General features: G+C 34.0%; 1 protein-coding gene across 3 annotated transcripts in view; it reads left to right on the top strand.

Moving 5' to 3' along the window:
* PHF14 (PHD finger protein 14) overlaps positions 1-23,730 on the top strand; it is a 206,555-nt gene that overhangs the window by 144,298 nt on the left and 38,527 nt on the right. Inside the window, exon 19 of one of the 3 annotated variants that reach the window (XM_059396778.1) lies at positions 22,471-22,553. The exons of the other annotated variants lie outside the window; for them this stretch is intronic. Within the exon in view, the coding sequence (XP_059252761.1) occupies positions 22,471-22,482 (12 nt within the window). The 3' untranslated portion in view covers positions 22,483-22,553. Of the gene's footprint in view, positions 1-22,470; positions 22,554-23,730 lie in introns of those variants that run through there. 3 annotated transcript variants of the gene reach the window in all.

Raw genomic sequence — 23,730 nt, 5'->3', positions numbered from 1 at the left:
TGTTGGACAGACCCTTTGAGTATGATATAATGTCCTTCTTCATCTCTTATTATAGTCTTTGTCTTAAAATCTAATTTATCTGATACAAGCATTGCCACCCCAGCTTTCTTTGATGTCCATTAGCATGATAAATTGTCCCCCCACCTTAAAATCTGGAGGTGTCTTTAGGTCTAAAGTGAATTTCTTGTAGATAGTATATTGATGGCTTTTGTTTTTTTATCCATTCTGATACCCTGTGTCTTTTGATTGGGGTATTTAGCCCATTTACATTCAGGGTAACTATAGAAAGATATGAATTTAGTGCCATTGTATTGCCTGTAAGGTGACTATTACTGTATATTTCTCTGTTCCTTTCTGGTCTACTACTTTTAGGCTCTCTGTTTGCTTAGAGGATGCCTTTCAATATTTCTTGTAGGGCTGGTTTAGTGTTTACAAATTCTTTTAACTTTTGTTTGTTCTGGAAGCTTTTTATCTTTCCTTCTATTTTCAATGATAACTTAGCTGGATATAGTATTCTTGGCTGCATACTTTTCTCATGTAGTCCTCTGAATATATCATGCCAATTTCTTTCTGGCCTGCCAGGTTTCTGTGGATAAGTCTGCTGCCAATCTAATATTTCTACGATGGTATGTTATAGACTTCTTGACCCAAGCTGCTTTCAGGATTTTCCCTTTGTCACTAAGACTAGTAAGTTTTACTATTAGGTGACAGGGTGTGGACCTATTTTTATTGATTTTGAGGGGCATTCTCTGTGCTTGTTTCCTTCGCCATATTAGGGAAATTCTCTATTGTAATTTGCTCCAGTGTATCTTCTGCCCCTCTCTCTCTTTCTTCTTCTTCTGGAATCTCAATTATTCTAATGTTGTTTCGTCTTATGGTATCACTTATCTCTTGAATTCTGCCCTGGTGACCTAGTAGTTTGTCTCTTTTGCTCAGCTTCTTTATTCCCCATCATTTGGTCTTCTCTATCACTAATTATCTTCTGCCTCATTTATCCTAGCAGTAAGAACTTCCATTCTTGATTGCACCTCATTAATACCTTTTTTGACTTCAGGTTGGTTAGATTTTAGTTCTTTTATTTACCCATAAAGGGATTTTATTTCTCCAGATAGTGTTTCTCTAATATCCTCCATGCCTCTTTTGACCCCAGTTAGCCCCTTGAGAATCATCATTCTGAACTATAGATCTGACATGTTACCAATGTCTATATTGATTAGGTCCCTAGCTGTCAGTACTGCCTCTAGTTTTTTTTTTTGTTGTTTTTTTGTGGTGAGTTTCTCCACCTTGTCATTTTATCCAGATAAGAATATATGAACGAGAGAATAAAATACTAAAAGGGTGGCAGAGACCCCAGAAAAATGTATAGTGACCCAATCAGAAGAGAACCCAAACTGGGGGGAGAAATTTTTAAAAAATACATACATATATGTGTGTGTGTGTGTGTGTGTAAATATATATATATATATATATATATATATATATATATATATGTATATATACATATATATATGTAATTTTTAAAAAATATATATCTGTATATATTAGACTGGTGAATAGAACATAGACACCCACTTGATTTTGGGTGTATTTTGGTCTCTTAGAAGAAACTGCCTCCCAAAAGATTAAAGAACTAAAAACTTATTTATATACAAAAATAAGGGTAAATATGATGAAGGGATAAAATATGAGTATAAAGATGAAAATTAAAAAACATTCTAAAAAAGGAATTGATAGGTTGGTTGGAACTAGAAAGAAGAAGAAAAAAAAAGGGAGAGAATGTGTTCAGGCTGGGATTCTAGACTAAAACCCTGTGCTTGATTTAGGGTATATTTTGATCTATTAGAAGAAATGGTATCCCAAAATTTTTTAGGAAAACAAAAAATCTTATATGTATACAAAAAATAAGGTTAAGTACAATGAAGGATAAAATATGACTATAATAATGAAGGTTTAAAAAGATTTTTTTTAGAAAGGTATTGTTAAGATGAACTAGTTAAAAAATGTTAAGAGAGGGAAGAGGAAAAGAAAATTAGAGTAAGGAAAAAAAATTAAATTTTAATTTAATTTCGCAAGATTAAAGGATCATGGAGTGAAAGCCATGAATTCCAGGCATTGCTTTCCTCTAGCTCTGGAGTTCAACTGTTCTCCTTCATTGGTGAGCTTTGTCTTGGCTGGATATTCTTGCTGATCTTCTGCCAGAGGCCTGTTGTAGTGATTCTCAAGTGTCTTTACCCAGGGCAGAATTGTACTGCCTTTGCCAGGGGCCAGGCTAATAAATCTGCTTGAGTTCACACTCAGGAGTTTTTGTTCCCTGAACACTTTCTGTAGAGCTCTGGAATGAAAATGGTGGCCTCCCAGTCTCTGGCCCAGAGGAGCCAAAAGCTCGGGGCCTCACTCCTCAGTGCACCCTCGGAGAAAGGCAGTCAATCACTCCTATCTCTCTGATTTCCGGCCACGCTCTGGGCTCACCTGGCCAGTGACCAAGCGTTTCTGTCTCTGGCACACAGCCCCATTGGCAGTCTCCAAATCCAGTAGATTCCTGCCTGCAGAGGAGGAAGGTGAGTTTCCCTGGATCTGCCACTTGTGGGATCCTTGCTCAAAGAGCAGTGATCCGTCTGTGCCTTGGATCATGGTTTAAGGTAACACCGAGCTGAAAGCTCACTCTCCGGCTCTGTCTCTGTAGTCTGCTTCCCTGCTGTGATACCTGGGAGCTCTCACAATCAGATACCCCCGATCTTTCAGTGACCCCTGGGTCCTGAGACCACAGTGTCCCTGCAAGGGCTCCACCTCACTTAGGCTATGGAGCGATGTCCCTCAGTGGAGCAGACTTTTAAAAGTTCAGATTTTGTTCTCCACTGCTCTTCTGCTTGCCGGGAGCTGGCCCCTCCCCCACAATCTCTCTTCCCATCCTTCGGATTCACTTCTCAGCACATCCTGTCTTTCAGAAAGTGGTCAATTTTCTGTTCCTAGAATTGCTGCTCTTCTTCTCTTTGATATCTCCTGAGTTTGTAGGTGTTTGGAATGGTTTGATAACTAACTAGCTGAACTCCTGGGACCTGATGTCATTTCAGTCTGCTACTCCTCCACCATCTTGCCTCTCCAATCAGCCCCATTTATTCAATTTTTAAAGAATGGCTTTAAGTTATATAGTAAAGGGGTCCTATTTCACATATGTTAAGAGTATATCATACATTATGTAATGCACTAGAATGCCAGTAGCCATTGAGAAGGATAAGGTATTTTTATTTTTGTTTTTGTTTTTTCCCTCTTTACAAGACAATAGGTCTTTGTACTCTGATGAAAATCCATTATGGAGGCTCATTGTTAGAAAACTTTAATTGTATTTTCTGTATTCTGGCCTCTGATTGAATACCAGATATAAACACCCAACTTGGTCAAAATTTCATCTAATTATGGTATCTAATCTCTGGACTGTCACAGCATTTTACTGTAAGGTTTACAGCAGTGAAGTGGATTTGTATTTTTATCATACCAACATGACTATTGTATGCTTATATTTTTTTCCAATAAAAAAATTAAATTTAGTGTAGTAGTTAAGCTGGAAACTTACTCTGTTTCCTTGAATATTTGTGTTGCATCCATTTTGTTTTGTTCACTTTTGAAGACTTCCATTCTTGAGCAGCACGTAGTAGATTTCTGTTTAAATTTTCCTTTGAAAGATGTTTGCCAGTTTGGGTCCTAAGAAGAAAGCATTGATGGATATAATGTCATGCTTTATAATTCAGTGAATTGCTTCAGAAACCATTTTAAATTAAGGAATCAGTTACAATATTAATATTAAAATATTATTAACATCTGAGCCAAAATTAGGATCATCTTAAGACCTAAAAGAAACCCACAGTGGAAGTTAATATATGTTGCTTGTCCTTCATTTTCTTCTGTTGGATTTGGTGGAGTATTGTTTGTTAGATAATACAGTGTATGTTTGCCATGATCATATATTTTAACGATATGAAAAGTAAGATAGAAATAGTTATTGCCTGGAGAAGGGAAGTGAATCAGTTGCTAGTAAATTTAGGTTGGAGGAAGTGAATGTGTAAAATTGTGATGACCATAAAATCACATATCCAACTTCCTTTCTCTGTCATAATCAGGATTAAGTCCAAGAAGTCTCAACTTTATTATGAAAATTCAACTCCCATATAAGAAATTACTTATTTTGCTTAGAATTTTAGATAAACTACAAGGTGAGGGTATATAGCTGAATATGTGCTTGAAAATGCATTGCACTTTAAATATTAATTTAACTGTTAATATTGTTTCCAAATTTTATGTAGCAGGGGAAACTCTAAAATATTGCTGTGTATATTCTCATGTCTTTGTCTTTCAAGTAACAGATTTATTGCTATGGGTTTGATGAGGGCAAAAACCTTCTGTCAGAAATCCTGCTTATTACTTTTATGGAAATTCCACTGAAGTCTTAAGAATATTCATCATATCATAACCCATAATTTAATGTTTTAGTACATGATAAAATATACCTACTTATAGTTAGTTTTAATATTGACTTAATAACAATTTACCTAAAAGTATGATAATGTTTTTCTAGTTGAGAAATAGTTGATTATATATAACATATTAGTTTGGGGTATAACATTATCATTCAATATTTCTATATAGAATGAGTTTTTATTCTATCCAAACCCATGAAGTATGCATGATAAGACTTTCTCTCCCTTATCAACCCATTATAAACCTAGTTAGTTCACTTTTGTTTTCATGAAAAAGGACTACATGGACACAGATACATACCTATACACATGCTTACATGGAAGCAAATTCACACACGGAAACAGACATGCACAAAACATACCTTCTCCTATAAGCTGTGCTTCAAAGATATTTGACTAATGCATCAGCTATCTGGTCAGTGTATTGGGTTTATGTTCAGTGAAGCTAGTTCATTGCTACCTATCACTATACATTAGTATTTTTCTTTCTGCTCTTTACTCTGTTGTGATAATAGCATCATTAATGAGTGCTATGTGCCTGGAAAAGCAATACATTTTATTCTTAATCCTCCTCTTCACCTATCTCTTATTTTTTCTCCTCTCTCTATCCCATCTATCCATCCAAGCCAAATAGCTGGAATTATCTTCAAGCCTTTCTAATCCTTGTCTCATAGAGAAAGTCACTTCCTGAGTCCTTCAAATTTTCTTCCTTAATTGTGTCTCCAGTGTGCTCTTTGTTCCTTTCCTCCATTGCTTCTGCCTTGATTCAGTGTCTCACTTTTTCCTCATTCTATCAGTTTCTCCTATTTTGAAAACTATCTTTTTTTTTTTTTAACATCAACATGATGATTACCTTTATTTATGATTGTTTTGTTATTCTTTCATAGGGAATATTATTTTTTGGCCTTTCTTCCCATTCATCCCATGCCCCCACCCCCCAAAAAATTAGTTTTCATTGAGCCAAGACATTTATGTGAATATAAGATTTTTTACAAAGTATCTTAATCATGATCAATTACTCTTTGACATAAATAGAGCAGATAAAGTAACAGAAGAAATGTACCTGCTCCAAAGCAAAAATAGACAGTGATTCTATGTTAAGTGATAAACAATATTGTCTTTTCTATTTCAGCTGTAAAACAAGTCAGAAACTATCTTAGTAAATCTGCCATACTCATCTATTTTACCCATTCTTTTTACTAGAGGCCTCCAAAATGAAGTGTTTGCACCCTAAGAAATAGACAAGATAAGTAATAAAATCAACTTAATTCTATATAGCTTCCCACTTCAATTTCTTACCCATCTTATAATGTAAATAATGTAAATACTGTAGTATATGTAACTTCATATATATACATACATATGTGTGTGTGTGTGTATATATAAAGATGCATATTTAAAATATTTTTAGTATGGAGGTACATCAGCTATAATGTTTGGATACCATAGTTCTATGCTGGTACTAAAGTTGTCTTTCATAAAGTATAACTTTAATCACTTGATAAGTTTTCTGCAAGTCTTCTCCATTCTCTTCACCTTTCTAATTAATTTGTGGGGAAGAAACTTGAGACTATGCAAATATCCTATTCCTCATCAAACTTTCATTTTCTCTTTTATTCACTAGGTTTACCATTTATTTGGATGTTCATATTGTCCCAGATTTGGCTAATAGAAGCCATTTCAGGCTGGCTTCTGACACTTAAGCCCGGCTTCTATGTCCATGTGACATGACCCCAGTAATCTTCAAATACTTCCTTACTAAAGATGTTCCAGGCTCAACTATACTTTCCCTTTCCCTATTCTTGGAACCAAGCCATTTCTCCAAGGACCTCCATTTCCTTTCAGTGGAGAATGGTATTTAGAAATCAAACTGTGGGTACTAGATGTGCTCATTATTCCTTCTAGGTCTTCTCAGTAGACAGAGCCACAGAGCCAAGGATTAGATGTATGTGTACATACACATTTGCATCTATATTTCTGCCTTTGTAGATATTGGAAACCATTGCAGTTCTCTTCCTTTCTATATTTGTAACTCCCTAACAGAAAACTGGCTCCCATTATTCTTAAATATATATTTTTTAAAAAGATTTTATTTATTTATTTGTATGTTTGTGTGAATGAGGGAGAGAGAGAGAAAGAGCACTCGAGCAGAGGGATCTGATGCAGGGCTTAGTCTCATGACCCTGAGTTCATGACCTGAACTGAAACCAAGAGTCGGATGCTTAACCAAGGTGCCCCACATTATTCTTAAATATTTTTATATGATCAGTCCCCTGATGGTAAACTAATCTCTTGTCACTCTCTAATCCCACCCTATATCGACACCTATTTTGCCTACTATAGCCTGATGGTTTTTAGACTGAATTGTTTGGGAGGAGGTAAGAGAGGGAAAGAGGGTGGATATTTATATCTTTTACAGCTTCCTAAATAATTTTAATGAGCAGTCAAGAATAAGAATCTGTTTTATGTATATTATGAATTCTTCAGTTATTCAGAACATTTTTAATCTAAAAATTAATTTTTAGAACTTTAAAACAAGTATACACAATGCCTATAACCCAAGTGAAACATCAACTAACCAGTTTAAAATTATGTTGTATACTTACATATAAGTTACAAGGTAGACTAAATAGTATTTTTTAAATATAGGGCACAGTTCACTATTCAGTCTTTTTCTAGAGTATACTTGATAGAGATCTCAACAACTTCTGTCTCCTAAAACACCCAAAATGAAGGTAATTTATTTTGACATGGTAAAATGAATATGCATAAATATTTTTTAAAGAGCTTCATCCAAGTCATATATATTCACAAATGCCACTGCGAATTTAACTGTGTATTATGTACTTTACAGTACCTGTGCCAGTTATGATTTTAGCTTTTATCCTTATTTAAGTTCTGTTTGGTGCAAAGCTATAGAGTATATACCTGGCAGATCATTGTATGACTACTAGAAGATGAATTGTCTTAGCATGGAGACCTCTGCTTCTTTGTATTTGATCTATATAGTATACTACTTTTGAGCAGTGCTAAGTTGAACTGATAACGCACAGAAATGTCGTCTACATCCCTATGTAAGATTTTCTGGAACAACAAATACAATACATGCCTCCTCAGGCAAGTGGTGCTAGTTGATAACCAATTATTTGTATTAGAAATCCCTGAGTAGGGAAAGTGATGACTTTCTTTCATCTTTATTTTCTAGTTTTCTGCATTAGCAACTAGAATTCTATAACTGATATACCCGAGTAAAAAGTACATATATAAGTGCTTATTTTCAAATAAAATATTCATTGTGAATTTTGCCCCTTTAAGAATGAAACAAAACAATTTCTCCAAAGAGTATCTTGCCACAATAAATTAAACAAGCACATTTAATTGAACCTGGTAGAATTGGATGTCTGAATTTTTTTATGATGAAAATTATGAAAAATATAAAATTAAGGGACACCTGGCTTGCTCAGTTGTTGGAGCATGGGACTTTTGTTCTCAGGGTTGTGAGTTCGAGCCCCATGTTGAGGGTAGAGATTACTTTAAATTCTTATTAAAATTTTTTTTTAATTTAAATTATTATTTAAAGTGCTTTTAAATTTGAACTATATAACTTACCTGTTAAAGATTTTTTTAGAATATTTTAACTATCGATTTGACGTCTGGGATTTTTTAAGAGTATTTTAACTATTGATTTGATGTCTGGGATTTTATTTAATATTAGTTTAAATTTTAAGTTTATGGATTTAGCATGGTTGACTGAGATATTTGTAAAAATTGTACCATTTACCTAGTATTCTTCTAGCATTTGTATGACAAGCATTAAAGCTTACAACAGTGCTTTAGCATTACTGAGTTTTGATTTGCCTGCTTACTGATAGGTATGTAAAAGTCTAGAGACAAGTTGTTTATACAGTATCTTACAGTAGAATACCATAGAATAAATCTGTGGTAGTTTGTAGACTTACTAAAAATCTGAGAATTAAAACTGGTGTAGTTATCCTTGATGATAGTTATAGTTACATATTTAAACTTTAGATTTCCTCTTCACTAGTACGTGAGATAAAGCCCACAGTCTTCCAGTGGATCTTCTACCTTATATCTAGATTAAGTTCAGGCAATTGGCCGTTACTTCAACATTTTCTGTGACAGGCAGAATTTTTTGTATAAATGTCTTATTTAAGCCCTTAGTTTTTGGATGTTGTAATTTGAGACTGGTAACGATGATTTTTGAATTCAGTAAGTATAATCATTAACCGTTCCACTGATAATAGTCAGCTACTGTGTTGTTTTTTTAAGTAGAATGTATTTTTAGAAACTGAACATTTGTATACTGAACTGGTTGTCATTATTGCTTGCTCAGAGGTTCTTTACTTGATGGTCCTAGACATTTTCTGAAACCTATTTCAGGTAGTACTTTTATCAAGTAATAGTTTGAGCTAAAGAAAGATTGTTTGTGGTTATTCTTTATAGTAGAATTGGAATCTCTACTGATCTGTGTAGTTCCGTAACATAAGGTAATTTTCATAGGGACTGTGTAGTTAATGTTAAGCATATTTGTATGCTTTGATATGTCATGGGTAGATATTCCTTACAAATCTTTCTGAAAATATGATTTCTATCCTCCAGGAAGAGTTTGTCAGTGTTCATGACATACATTTGTATATATTTCAACATCATGTTCACAGAAAAAAAATTACTGAAATCACTGAAATTAGACAAAAATATTAACATAATTTTGTCTAATTTATGTTAATAATTTACAGAATTGAAAAACTAAATCACTTTTTATATTATACTTACTACAAACTGGAAAAACAAAACTGTATTCTAATTTAGATGGCATGTGGGGCTGATGCATTTGCATAGCATGCTGTGGAATACCATATGTGATAAGAAACTAACTCATAACTAAGAGATAATTAATCAAAGTACAGTAGGGTGCCATACAAGGGAATGCCTTTCATAACTCACTAACTTTATACTATCCTTTAGTTTTTTTCTTCTTCTGTTTTTCCTTTTTTCTATCCTTTAGTTTTTAAATCACTTTTTAAATATATATATATATATATATATATATATATATATATATATATTATGTAGGAGGAAAAAGCCATCTACTAAAAATCTGGTAGTTAGGCTGAAGGATTTTCATTACAGATTTTAAAAAGTTAGTAAGAATATTTTCACCTATTAACCCAGCATTATTAAATTTGGATTATATGATATATTAATGTAAGAATTTAGAAGGAAGGTAGAATATATTAATTATGTGAAGTTTTTATTCCAGTATTTATATATACAATGAGGGTGAGAGACCTTGTTTGCTACAAAGAGATGGTCCTAGTTGGAATAAGCTAGCCCATTTTCAGAGCTATGGAACTAACGTAAATAATAGGAAAGGTTTAACTCCTAGCTTCAAAAAACAGTGAGATTTTATGGATTCCTGCTACAGATAGTTTATCCCTTCTAATTTATTAAACATTTAACTATTTTCATCATTGTGTGGAATTACTTGTCCGTTAAAAATTTTCTTTCTATCCTATGTATTGTGGTTACAGAAGTACCGTTTATCTACGGGTAACACTTCTTCAAATCTAAGCTAAGAAAATTCAAAGAATGACTCTGAAAGTTAATGGAATTTAGCTCTTAAGTTAAATATATTTAAGTGTTCTAATCCTGATGTTCTTTTTTTTTTAAGATTTTATTTATTTATTATTTATTATTTATTTATTTATTAAATTTATGGAGTTTCTTAAAATCTGAAGCATTGTTGAATAATAGAACAGTAACTTAAAATATAGGGAAAGTCTAAGTATGCAGTACAGTGTAGAATAAATAGCTTTATGAGCTTTGAAAAGAAACAGACTGGGTTCAGATATTAACTGTTGACGATGCTTGTGACCTTTAGCAGGTTGCTTCATTTCAGTGAGCTTCAGGTTGCTTATTTGTGAAAGGTTTAATGGCAATACTTGGAACAATAGAGATACTCAGTAAATGATATCTCTTCTTACTCTTAAAAATAAACAATCATTTTAGTTACAAAGAGAAAAGTTCGAAACTAGTCCTAATGTTCTGATTTTTTAATGTAAGAAATGTTTTTAAAAAGTAATTGCTCTTCAGCAATTTTCTGTTTTATTTTTTTGTCTTCACGTACCAAGTAAAAATCATTTCTTGCCTCTTTCAGAGTTCCACACTAAATAGAGTAAGGTCATGTCTAACATTTCCATTCACAAAAAAGTCCATTTGTTTAAATTTCTTGCTAGAGTTAAGAGGTCATGAAAGCTGTCTTTATAATTCATCTGATTTTTAAACTAAGGTACCTATGGCTCTCTAAACTTTGAAAATGCATATTATTTTATTTTATAGTGTATTTTTTCTAAGTCTATTGTGGATCATTAGCACATCATTTTTTAAAAATATTGATGTAATGGCTGTTTCATGTTGAATATAGAATTATGGTCCTCTATGAATCACACAGATCATACACTAATGTGTTTCCTTTATTTTATAAGAAGAAGGCATATTATTTAGAAAATAAAGGTTTACTGTCATATTTAAACCACTGGTTCTGCCATGCATTGAATAAAAAAAAAAAAAAACTGGCATGGGGATAAAAGGAAACTTGTTTTTAACTAAAGATAGATTTTCTTAATAGGTAAAGAAATACAAGAAGAAATTTCCATAGACTGTCGAGAGGGATATTATTTCCTGGTCAAGGAACGTCATGAAAACTATAAACCTGAAACTGAAATGAAAATAGGAAGTAAATAAAATGAAATTTAAAATTAACAAACCATTGAAGACAGATGTAAGATAATTTGAGTCTACTTGTCAACGTATATACAGTTTTTGATAATAAAAGATTGCATCAAGCCTAATGAATGATTATAGAGAACAAGCATATATCAGCAACACATCCTTTTATCATATAAATGCTTGAAAACTCCTAAGGAAGGAAATATGGGAGGTTCTGGACTAGTCTTTCACATTCCTTGTGAAGCCTGGATATTAAGGTTATTAACTTTTAGGGCATACTGCGTAAAATTAATTAGAATATCATAACATGATTATGTGCCTTCAGTATGTCTTTTTTTTTTAACATACAATGTATTATTTATTTCAGGGGCACAGGTCTGTGATTCATCAGTCTTATATGACAATGATATGTCTTTTTTTAAAAAATATTTTATTTATTTATTTGACAGAGATCACAAGTAGGCAGAGAGGCAGGCAGAGAGAGAGGACGAAGCAGGCTCCCTGAGGAACAGAGAGCCCGATGTAGGACTTGATCCCAGGACTCTGAGATCATGACCTGAGCCGAAGGCAGATACTTAACCCACTGAGCCACCCAGGCACCCATGATATATCTTTCTTTTTAAAGATTTTTATTTGAGAGAATGTGCATGCACAAGTCGGGGGAGGGACAGAGGGAGAGGGAGAGAGACAAATAGTTTTGTCTCTACTCCAGATATCCACTTACTGTACCCACAGACTGTCTTTCAAACCTCCTTGGGCTGATTCAAGGTAGACTGGTGATACCTAATTCAGATTCAGTACAGTAGCATTCCTGGATTACTAATATACCATATTCCCTTGCTTCTTTTCGAGTTCTAGAATTGCTCAGCAACATCTTCAGGATCTTCTCTGAGCTGTAAATTCAGTTTTCCCCCAAGATTTGCAGAATCTTACCCAGTTGCTCCGCTTCATCTTTTTTCTTCTTTGCAGCAGCTGATACTGGTATCACTTGTAACTTCCTCCTTTTTACAAACGGCCTTCCTGCCCCTTCAGTGAACTTATTTTCTCCTGGTTTTCTCTCTTCTTAGGAGACCATATATATCTTTGGTCTTTTTGATAGGCTTCTTTTCTTACTTTGCAGGTGACTGCATCCATACCCAAAGCTACAAGAAAACTTGAGATTTAGGTTTAATGATCTAATTTCCCTCCCTCCCTTCCTTCCTCCTTTCCTTTCTCTTTCTATTTTATTTTTATTTTATTTTTTTTACTTAAAAAATAATATTTTATTTATTTATTTGACAGAGATCACAAGTAGGCAGAGAGGCAGACAGACAGAGAGAGAGGGAAGCAGGCTCCCTGCTGAGCTGAGAGCCCAATGTGGGGCTTGATCCCATAACCCTGAGATCATGACCTGAGTGGAAGGCTTAACCTACTGAGCCACCCAGATGCCCTCTCTCTTTCTATTTTAAAGATGTATTATTTTTTTTTTTTTTACACAAAGAGAGAATGTGTGCACAAGCAGGGAGAGCAGCAGGCAGAGGGAGAGGGAGAAGCAGGGAGCCCAGGGCTCGATCCCAGGATCCTCAGCTCATGACCTGAGGCAGAGACAGATGCTTAACTGACTGAGCCACCCAGGTGCCCTAACCCACCTATTTTTTTCTTAGTTAATTTTCTTAGAAAGAGAGACTTTCTGCCTTTTAAAATCTTATCCTTTGAAAAATAATTAAATATTTATAACTAAATATTTATTTTTAAATAAATTTTTTTGCCCAATAATTAAGATGTAATTTAGTGACAGATTCACCAAATTTTAGTTGTCCATTTCTACCATCTAGTAGACTGAGGAAAAACTAAAAAATTTTACAGTAGCAACTTCTAACAGGAAAGAGGAGCAAGTGAGTTTTGGGTGAAGATGTAAAATGGTGTAATCACTTGAAATGCAGAATTAGTTCTGGTAGTCTAATGAAAAGCATATTAATCATAGTTAACAATACTGTATTATATACTTGAAAGTTGCTAAGAAAGTAGATCTTAAGTGTTCTCATCACAAAAAAAGGAGATGTAATTGTGATGTGATGGATATGTTAATTAACACAATGGTGGTAATCATTTTGCAATATACGTGTGTCAGATCAACACATTACATACCTTAAAACTTACACAGTGTTATATGTCAATTATATCTCAATAAAGTTGGGGAAAAACAAAATTACTACAAAGTTTAAATAGCAATTTATCTAAGTAGGAGAATACTTATCAACTTGATCTCCAAATGAAATATTGTTCTGGACATGTGATTAAACATACTGTAATTGCAGTCAGACTTTGAGTTTTCTTCTTTAAGTTTTTTTCTTTAAAGCTAGAGAGTAATAATTCAAAATAACAGTTTTTAATATAATTAACATCCTTTATATAAAATCTTGCTTTTAAAAAAATGTATGCTTGTCTTTTTATCTTTATTTTTTTCTTTTCTGTGACTCAGCTTTTCTGGAGAGAATTGGAATCAGAAAAGAAATTACATACATTGTGTTTTTTTAAATTTATTACAAACACAATACATGGTCATTAGAGAATATTTGGAAACATTTTAAAAACATTAAAAAAAAAATCAAATTACCTGCAGGGGGCACCTGAGTGGCTCAGTCTGTTAAACAGCTGCCTTCAACTCAGGTCATGATCCCAGGGTCCTAGTATTGAGCGCCCACATCGGCCTCCTGGCGCAGCAGGGAATCTGCTTCTCCCTCTCCCTCACCCCCAACTCGTGCTCTCTCAAATAAATAAATAAAATCCTTTAAATTACCTGCAATTATAGTACCTGTAAGCATCACATTTCTGCTCATGTTTCAATAGTATATCCTACTACAACCTACTCTTTAAAAATTTCAATCATATGTATTCTGTTACATAATTTTTTAAATTGTAACTGTATGGGACCATTTTCCGTGATGTTAGATACTTTTTCTCTAACCACATTTTTTTTTGACCAGATTTTTTAGTACTGTACATTTCTTTGCACAGATATACTCTTGGTATAATTTCTGGGTCAAAAAACTGAACATACTTAAAATAAAATATAATTTTAGAAATAATAATAGCAGCTAACGTTTATTGAGTACCTCTATGTGCCTGGCATTAATTAAGCACTTAAAACATGCCATCTCATTTACTCCTCACCACAGTCTTCAAGGTAGTTACTGTTTTGATCTCCTTTGTGTAGGGAAAAAAGTGAGGTACAGAGGAGGATTACACATATAAGTGTGTAACAGTGATTCAAATCCAGACCTTCCCGATTCTGGAGTCTGTTTTAGAAACTTGCTTTCCCGTATTGACCCACTGAGCCACCCAGGTGCCCCACTTTCCCATATTGAAATAGGTATTTTCTATTCTTTCTTGCATGAGATTCTCAAATTAGATTTTGTCTTGAAGTCACTGTAAATTTTGGTAATGTAGAAACTCAGATAATTTTGTATTATAAATAAACAGCACTATAACAAGACAAGGGAATACCTTTATTGTTAAGTGGGATCTGTTTTGGTGTTTTTAGTGAATAGGGAAATCAATAAAGCCTAGAGGTAATTCTTAAACAGATGAATTAATTAAAGATGTCCTACTGTAAGGTGTAGAAGATAGACCATAACGTCTCAAGTTCCTTTCTTCATAAAATTGAATGAAATGATTATTTTTGTAAAGGGAGTTACCACTTCACAGTATAGATGATTTATGTAGACCCAGCAGTATCTAATCTATTGTACTTGGAGGGAGGTGAGGGAAAGGGATCTAAAAGTGATTTTTTTTTTCATTCGGCACTAAGTACTATATTTTTGCTGAATCAAATATTGCATCTAATGTTTGTCATTAACTGTGAAGTTTCAAAACCTGTACTGTGAAAAGAAACTAAAAGAAGCCATATTTAGTTTCTTTGCAAAGATAGTTTAAGAATGTTATGATTTGTGCAGTGTCTGCCACTTTGTGTACAAACTGGAAGGTTTAATATATATTTTTTAATATCCGCCTTCTTTTACAGAAAAAAATTCCTTCTTATTCAAAACCAATACCTCATACATGGACCAAATACTAATTATAATGCAATTTAGATTCATTTGGATTAATTCTTTTGTTAATTTTTTTTGTCAGCCAGAGAGTATGAACTTATTACCTAACTTTTAATTTATGTTAAAAAACGTCTCCCCCCACCAATTCTTGGCAGCTACAGATCCACATGTGTAACTGTGGTGTTCTGCCGTATTTCCACCTGTGACCTAGCTCAGCCATCTATGTTCTTTTGTGATTTCAGACTTCTACAAGTTTTTTTTTTTTTTTAGCTTTAATATATTGTTCCCTTTTCCCTCTGAACTATATTCATATGCTAAATTTAAACTCTGGTCACCTAAGATACAATTTACTTTAATGTTTTCTCTGAAGGTTTCTTAAAGGTTTATGTTGTAGTGTTATATCTTCATTGGACTTAAGTTGGTTTTTTGTTAAATGTACCTTCAATAATGGCTACAAATGATTATCTGGTTCGCTGGTTTGAAAACTCTTTAAAGTATGCATATAGAGGTTACAGTTTTTAAAAATCACTTTGAAAAGTTCAGACTGCATGAATGCATTTTTATCAGTTCATTGTTGTGTTCCTAAGGGATTATACTATTTTCTCAACTTTCAAAGACATTACATTATTGTATAGTGTAAATTCTGTTTCTAGATCAGATTTCTAGATTTAGATTACCAGATATTTGTGAATCAGTTTCCAAAGTGCAGCAAGGTAGTTTAAAGCAAGTCATGAATATAAGGTATTTTAGCATTCTTTCCTCGTTTTAATGCAGCAGTTTCAACATATGAACCACCACAACAAAAATAATTACTTAATAATTCAGTTTAAAATGTATTCGAATATCCAGTCATTAAGTTTACTTCTCACTTACTAGGTTTTCTGTACTTCAAGTCACTTAGGATTATGAAGGAAATGGGTATTTTCAGAAAACATTCTCTTCTTTTACGAGAAGGTGAAGTACTGTATAATTTAGACACTTGTCTGTCTTTTCCCTGTGACATTTAATGACAGTGTGGAAGCTTTAACCTGTTTGCAGCATAATGACTATATTAAGTATTGTTTTATTTCCCACTTCTTTTGAGTGTTCCCAAGTCTACTACTCATGAATCTAATTTTTGCAGTGAGGTAAACTTTTTCTTTATGATTTAGCTCTTCCAAAATACACCAGTTTTTTCTTCCTTACTCGTTCACCCATCCTCATTTTCCCCCTGAGATGTAATGAATACTCTGTTTGTGGTCCTTTATCAGTAAAAATCTTCCCTAGGATAGGAACCTCCCTAACAGTGTCAAATATAGTTAGTTGTTTTTTAAATTAATATTATTATTTTTACTCACTGTAGCAATTTGAAAAAAAAAATCCACAGATTAATTTTATGTAGACTATATAAGAAAATAGAGGTGGTCTTATCTGTTCTCTGTGTCAAATACTTTGAAGACTATCCAGATTCCTCTTTTTAAAATACTGATCTTTCATTTTTATTCAAATATAAGTAAATTTCCGTCTTGAATTTAAGACAAGATAAGAACAGGGAGGCCTGTGTGGCTCAGTGGTTTAGGCAGCTGCCTTCTGCTCAGGTCAGGCTCCTTGCTCAGCAGGAGTCTGCTTCTCTCTTTACCTGTGCTTCCCTGCTTGAGCACTCTCTCTCACTCTCTCGTCTCTGATAAATAAATAAATACAAATCTTAAAAAAAATTTAAGACAAGATACAAACAGCAACTTAATTCTTTCTTCCTAGTCCCTTTAAATAAGCTGTGTTGGATCTGCTTTTCTCCAGTGACTGCTTTTCCAGTCTCCTTAAGGTATTAATAGTCATTTTTTTAATATAAAAAAATCCAGTCTGGTATAATGCCAAGGCTTCATTCTCTCAAGAAGTTCAAAACTTCTTCTCTCCCGAGCTGAGGCCTGCTTCAAACTGGAAAAGCTTTAGTTTGATGGAGGCCATACTGGACTTTGAGTCTTTTTCTTGCTTTCTTTTGTGGGTTTTTGGTGATCTCATATTGTTAAGGCTTGCCTACCTGCAGTTCCTTTGATGTGAGTGAGAGTTGGATGCCTTCTCCTGTGCATTACTTACGACACATTTTTAGAATTTAAGTTCTTTTTGTTTCCTCTTTGCTTGGCATCACCTCATTCCCGCTAGTCTCTCTGTCCTCTTTGGCTAAATCCCTTTCTGGATAACTAGAATCTTGCTGTCTTTCACATCTCATTATCATTCCTAAATAAGCACATACACACACACCCCTGCCCTGCAAGCTCAGAAAAGCAGGCATTCCATCTGTGGTCCTGATTTTTTTTCTCTGCTGCTCTACCACTGCGGCTAGTGGCATCACCATTCAGTCTCTGTGACTCTCAAACTCCTGTGGGGCAAACTCTCTGAGTACCTTTCAGAAAATCCTTCTAATAGGGGGACTACTCCCTTTAAATTTCCTCTTCTAAAGAAATCCTTTTCTCTTGTCTCACCTTTGCTGTCTTCAGTTTTCTCTTTTATGTGTGTGAGACTTTGACGTAAATATTTTTTGAAATATTTTATCAGTGCATATGTTTACAAAAATGAAATCTCAAACCATTTATGATAGAGAAAATTTCACCCACACCATGAATCCTTTAATGTATACCAAATACCCAATCTCCATAACTCAAATTGTGATTTTTCTTAGTTTTTCTACTTCAAATACATTCTTCTAGTTCCTCAACTCTTCAAGACCCCTAGGCCCTCATCTTCCTTCTGATTTTATCACTCTCCCCTTATTAAAGTATTTTTTTGGCATTTAATATTACACTTCTAAAAAAGCATTAGAGCCCTCTATTATAATTCCCCAGCTTTCTCTGGATCCATTGTACTATTTAATCTTAACTGGTTTTTTTGTGGTTTTGTTTTTGTTTTCTGGCCAGAAATAACTGGAGAAATTTATGGACTTATGTTCACTTGTGAGCTCCTTATCAAATTTCCTATAACAACTGTATCAAATCTTTGCCACATATTTCAAGTCTCAGTTTTATTTCCAACACCCTCATTTTTTCAAGATGACTTTGTCTCTTAAGATCATTGAGGAAAAGGGCCCATATCCCCATCGTATCTCCTCTCAGCCTTAGAAACAGTCCTTCATACTTCTCCTACTAAACCTTTGTTACTTTCCCTACCTCAGTCCCTTATTTCCTCTCTCCAAAGCTGGGGTAGGGTGGGGTGGCAATGTTGTTTACTTTTTTTCCTTATTCCCAAAATCACATTTCTCTTCATAATCTAGGTTTCTATTCTCATTAAGCCAATCTACAAACTTTTCCAAATCATTATTTTTGAAAGACCATTTTTCACATGTCCTTCCAGGTTAGAAAACTCCAGAAAGGAGTTCTCCATTGTCCATACTAGAGGACAGACATCAGGGTTTTATCCGTGACTTCCAAGGCCATCTGAAATCTGCCTCCATACTAATACTGCAAATAGCTCTGTCTCCCGTTTTCTCCCTCTTCCCTCTTGCTTCACTCTCCTCTCTCTATTATAAAGATGAGGGTATTTTTAAATTAATTGTTCAGCTTAAGTTTCCATTTATAATCTTTAGGACTAGACTAAATTTCTTTTTCATTTTTTGCTAGATTGTTCATTTAGCATTTAGTAGATGTTTCTTTGGATTCTTACTTATCTTTTTATGTCTGGGTTCTTTTTACCAGCTAGATTACAAATGTGCATGGCAGAGAGTATTTCTTCCATACTTTCTTGAAGACAAGGAGTCTCTGTGTTACATAAAATTTTTTCTAAGATAGATTTAAAATTGCTTCTACTAGTTCTTTACTGCTAGCTCATTTCCTATTAGTTGTTATTAAAATTATTTTTTAGTTTTATTTTGCTGAATGGCAGTAGAAGTAGCATAGTTCTACTTTTTGCCTTAGATGCCCAAGGCTATTTGTTGAAACAACAAATGATGTCTGAAACATAAATTTCTGCCAGCTATGACCCAAATATGCATGAAAGAAGAGTAAGAAATATAATATCTGTTCAGCACATTTTAAAGTATCTTTTCTTAGAATAGTTTCTATTCCTTTCTAGTTCACTCAGCATTTCTGTTAACATTTATGAGTACCTGTTGATTATAGTATATTTCTTTGGAAAAGAGATACAGTTTTATATTAAAAAGAAATCGTTTCCTCCAGAATGAAGAACACCAGCGTTGTCTAAGAGGGTAAAACTAATCTAAAAGAAAATGTCTATTTTATATTTTTTGTACATAAATTGAGAAGAAATACTTATATCAGTGTTTTCTTTATCTTGTTGGCTCTATCAGTTTGTCTGTAATAGGAACCTGATTTCATTGAGTGAAAATCTGTATCATATTCAAAAGATATGTGACACACTGTACTAGATGCTTGAGATACACTAAGATAATCAGACATTGGGCTGCCTGAGTGGCTTGGTCTGCCTTTCGCTCAGATCGTGATCTGAGGGTACTGGGACGGAGCCTCATGTCAGACTCCTTTGGAGTCTGCTTCTCTCCCTCCCTCTGCCCTTCTCCTCCCTCCCCCCTGCTCATTCTTTCTCATTCTCTCTCTCTATCAACTAAATAAAATCTTTGAATAAAAAAATCAGACATGAATCTGGCCCTTAAAAAACTTAATGTTCTAGTAGGATAGATAAGACGTCTATGCATATAGTCATAATACAAGATTTAAAGCGTTAAATGCCATTTGAAGGTCTAGAGAAGGTACTCTGGAAATTTAGAGATTAGGAACTTTACTTTCAACTCCAAGAATGAAAAACAAATTGGTGAATAATACATATTTGAATGGAATTATGAAAACTAGGTAGGATTTGACTAGAATGTAAGTGAGGATAAGCTAAGTTATGTAACAAACACCCCCAAATCCCAGATTTTTAGCAGATTAACACAGGTTGAATTCTCATGCAAGTAACATGCCATTAGAGATTGGCAGAGCAACTCCGCATATCACAGTTAATTTGAGGACCCAAGCTGATCACAGTTTTTTATTTATATAAATATATGTATATAGTCCTTGGTACTGTAGCAGAAAATACAGCAAATTGCAGAATGGCTTTTAAAATCATATTTGGAAATTGACACATCACTTCAGTTTACATTCCACAAATTACATAGTTAAACCTACCTTTAAGAAGCCAGGGAAATATAATGCTACCATGTGTTACCACATTCCAAAGGCCTTTCTGGTATTTGAAGTAGTGTGGGGGAATCCTTGGAAGTTGAAAACTGTGTATAATTTCTAAGGAGGAAACTGTTAAACTTGTAACATATAAACATATAACACTTACTAATAGGTTTTTAAATTTTTTTGTTTTAAAAAAATTTTTTTTCAGAGCAGTTTTAGGTTTACAGAAAAACTCAGTGACAACTATAGAGAGTTCCCATATGCCCCCTCATTCCTGCCCTTTTATTAATATGTTGCATTAGTGTGGTACATTTGTTATTTTTTTATTTTATTTATTTATTTATTTATTTTATTTGACAGAGAGAAATCACAAGTAGATGGAGAAGCAGGCAGAGAGAGAGAGAGAGAGAGAGAAGCAGGCTCCCTGCCGAGCAGAGAGCCCGATGTGGGACTCGATCCCAGGACCCTGAGATCATGACCCGAGCCGAAGGCAGCGGCTGAACCCACTGAGCCACCCAGGCGCCCAGTGTGGTACATTTGTTAAAATTAATGAGGCACTATTTAAAGTCCATAGTTTAGGGGTGCCTGGGTGGCTCAGTCTGGTAAGCATTTGCCTTTGGCTTAGGTCATGATTCTAGGGTCCTGGGATCAAGCCCCACATCAGGCTCCCTGCTCAGTGGGGAGCCTACTTCTCTCCCTCTGCAGCTCCTCCTGCTTATGCTCCCTCGGTCTCTGTCTCTCTCTCAAATGAATAAATAAAATCTTTTTAAAAAAAAAGTTCCAGTAAAAGTGCTTTGTTTTACAGATAAGGAAGGTAAAACTCAGAGAAGTAACCTCAGATTCACATTAGGATTACATAGCTAATTAATGGCAGACCTATGACCAGGTTAGTGCTAGTTAGTACTCCTATAGTCATTCATTAATCTATCACTAAGCACTTAAGAAATTATTATACATTGTCATTAAATCTGCTCAGTGATTAAAAATAAGCTTATGGTGCCTGGGTGGCTCAGGGGTTAAAGACTCTGCCTTCGACTCAGGTCATGATCCCAGGGTTCTGGTATCGAGCCCTGCATTGGGCTCTCTGCGTGTCAGGGAGCCTGCTTCCTCCTCTCTTTCTGCCTGCTTTTCTGCCTACTTGTGATCTCTGTCAAATAAATAAAATCTTAAAAAAAAATAAGCTTAGTGCTAAAATATATGTACTTAAAAGCATTTTGCAAAAAATATAAGTCAACTCAAACTATATAACAATATACAATGAGTGATTAGGGAGAGAAACACAAGTCCTTTTTAATAAAAGTAAGCTTCATCGAAAGACTAATAATTCTTACATTATATGGGCACTTGCACAGAAATATCCTGATTTCTTTGTCTACTGGCACTAGAACTCTTTCTTCACTTGATATAGCCTTCTAAGGCCTATAAACTTGTTTTTATTCTGTCATCAGTGTCCCTCATTACTTCTTGTGGTGCAAGAAGAAATTAGTCCCTTAGATGTTCTCAGTTTTACTGTAACCATAGTCAAATAGTCTGCTTCAAGAACAGACTCACAATCATATTGTATAGGTAACTATATAAATTTGGGTAAGTGACTTAATCTCTCTGCCTCATTTCCTCATTTTAAAATGGAGACAATAATAATACTTACTCATGAGGGCTTTTGGGGGCTATTTTATCCGTGTTTTAGAGTCTGATAACAATGTTGATGAGCCTACCAGTACCTGATTCACTCTTCCATTTACATGCATGTCCACAAGAAAAAGAAAAGAATTGGTTTTCATTAAGATAAAGATGAAATATATGTATTTTCTGTCTACTATTTCCAAAACACTGAGAACAGTACATTCCTTGTTTTTACATTTTTCTTCATTTGAGGACCATCTGAAATTATTTTAATAGAATGTTGGCTTTAAGTATAATTCTTTAAATACTTCATAAAAATTTAAGTTTAGGAAAGTGTTAATTTTTTGTATATTTTTCACGGTAAAGAATTGTCTTTTTTTCCATTGCAAATTCAACTTTGTTAAGGAGCACAATTTCCTGCATTGGTAATGTTAAATATAACTTTAGCTTTCAATTCATTGCTGTGGTTGTGATTTCCAGAGCCTGCTGTAAGAGATAAACCCATTGCAAATGAAGACTGCATTCATTTTCTTCCACCTCAGGCCACACAGAATTGATTGAGGTAATAAAATGACAGCAACTTGTAATATACTGAAGGCTCTTTAATTCGAAAACCAGTTCTAACCTGCTTCAGAGCTTTTTTAAAGCTAATTTATAGCTTGTATAATTTTTAGCCAGTCGACCAAGGTAAAGGATGATACATGAAAACTGATAAAGAATTAACTTATGATACATTCAGACTTGTTTTGTTAAAGTCAACTGGTATTAAAAAATAGGTGGGAGCAGAGTGGCAGGACTAATAATTAGTGAGCTTTGCTTCACATAAGTAGCATTGTTGATAATTGTTAAGATTTTTCATCATCTCATTTCAGACCAAACTTTTTGTCCTGTCTTCTTAAAATCAGCTCTGTTTGAATTTCTTGTATTTTAAAGTCCCTCTTTTTTCAATCACATATGTAGTAAGGTTCATGAGAAACTGGGTAGTTAACAGCTGCTGTGACTTCCACAGTGACAAATGTACTGCATGCCACAGTGACAACGCTGCTGCTAAATAGTTCCGTCAGCATTTAACTTAATCTTTTTCAAGATGCAAGCTGAAAGAAGTTAGAACTCTTCAGTTTTATTTGGGCTGAAAAAAAAAATCCATAGGCTTTGGTTTTTGTGGGCTTTCTCTCTTTATTTGAACATTTTTTGACCCATAAATAATATAACTACCATCGTAAAGTATTTTGAGCTATGAATGAAGCCAGATTTTCAGAAATTTCATGTCAGCATTCATGAGTAAAAATGGATTACATTTTCCTTTCTATATTTAAATATAACTTTTTCCCTTTAAAAAAAAAAAAGAGACAGTGGAGGATGAGCATGTCTTCGGTCATATGCTATTATAGGATCCTAGAAAATGATGAAACTTTTTTTTTAAGATTTATTTATTTGCAAGAGAGAATGAACAAGAAAGAGAGAGAGCATGAGCAGAGGGAGAGGGAGAAGCAAAATCCCTGCAGAGCAGGGAGACCAATGCTGGGCTCAATCCTGGGACTTTGGGATCATGACCTATGTTTATGTACATAGGTTTAGATATATGAAACTATACTCTCATATTTTGTAGTTTCTTCAGTGAAGCTTGTCTAGATAACTGGTGAGGTATTAAGACAAAATGATTGTGGTTAATCTAATTCTCATAATTAACATGGCCATAATTATTTTAATTACTCTTAAAAATTATAAAGCAGTACATGC

Source organism: Mustela nigripes, chromosome 4 (genome assembly GCF_022355385.1).
Source record: "Mustela nigripes isolate SB6536 chromosome 4, MUSNIG.SB6536, whole genome shotgun sequence".
In the NCBI taxonomy this organism is placed as follows: domain Eukaryota; kingdom Metazoa; phylum Chordata; class Mammalia; order Carnivora; family Mustelidae; genus Mustela; species Mustela nigripes.
The sequence above is the reverse complement of the archived record's forward strand: the minus strand, read 5'-3'. Positions and strand labels throughout refer to the sequence as shown.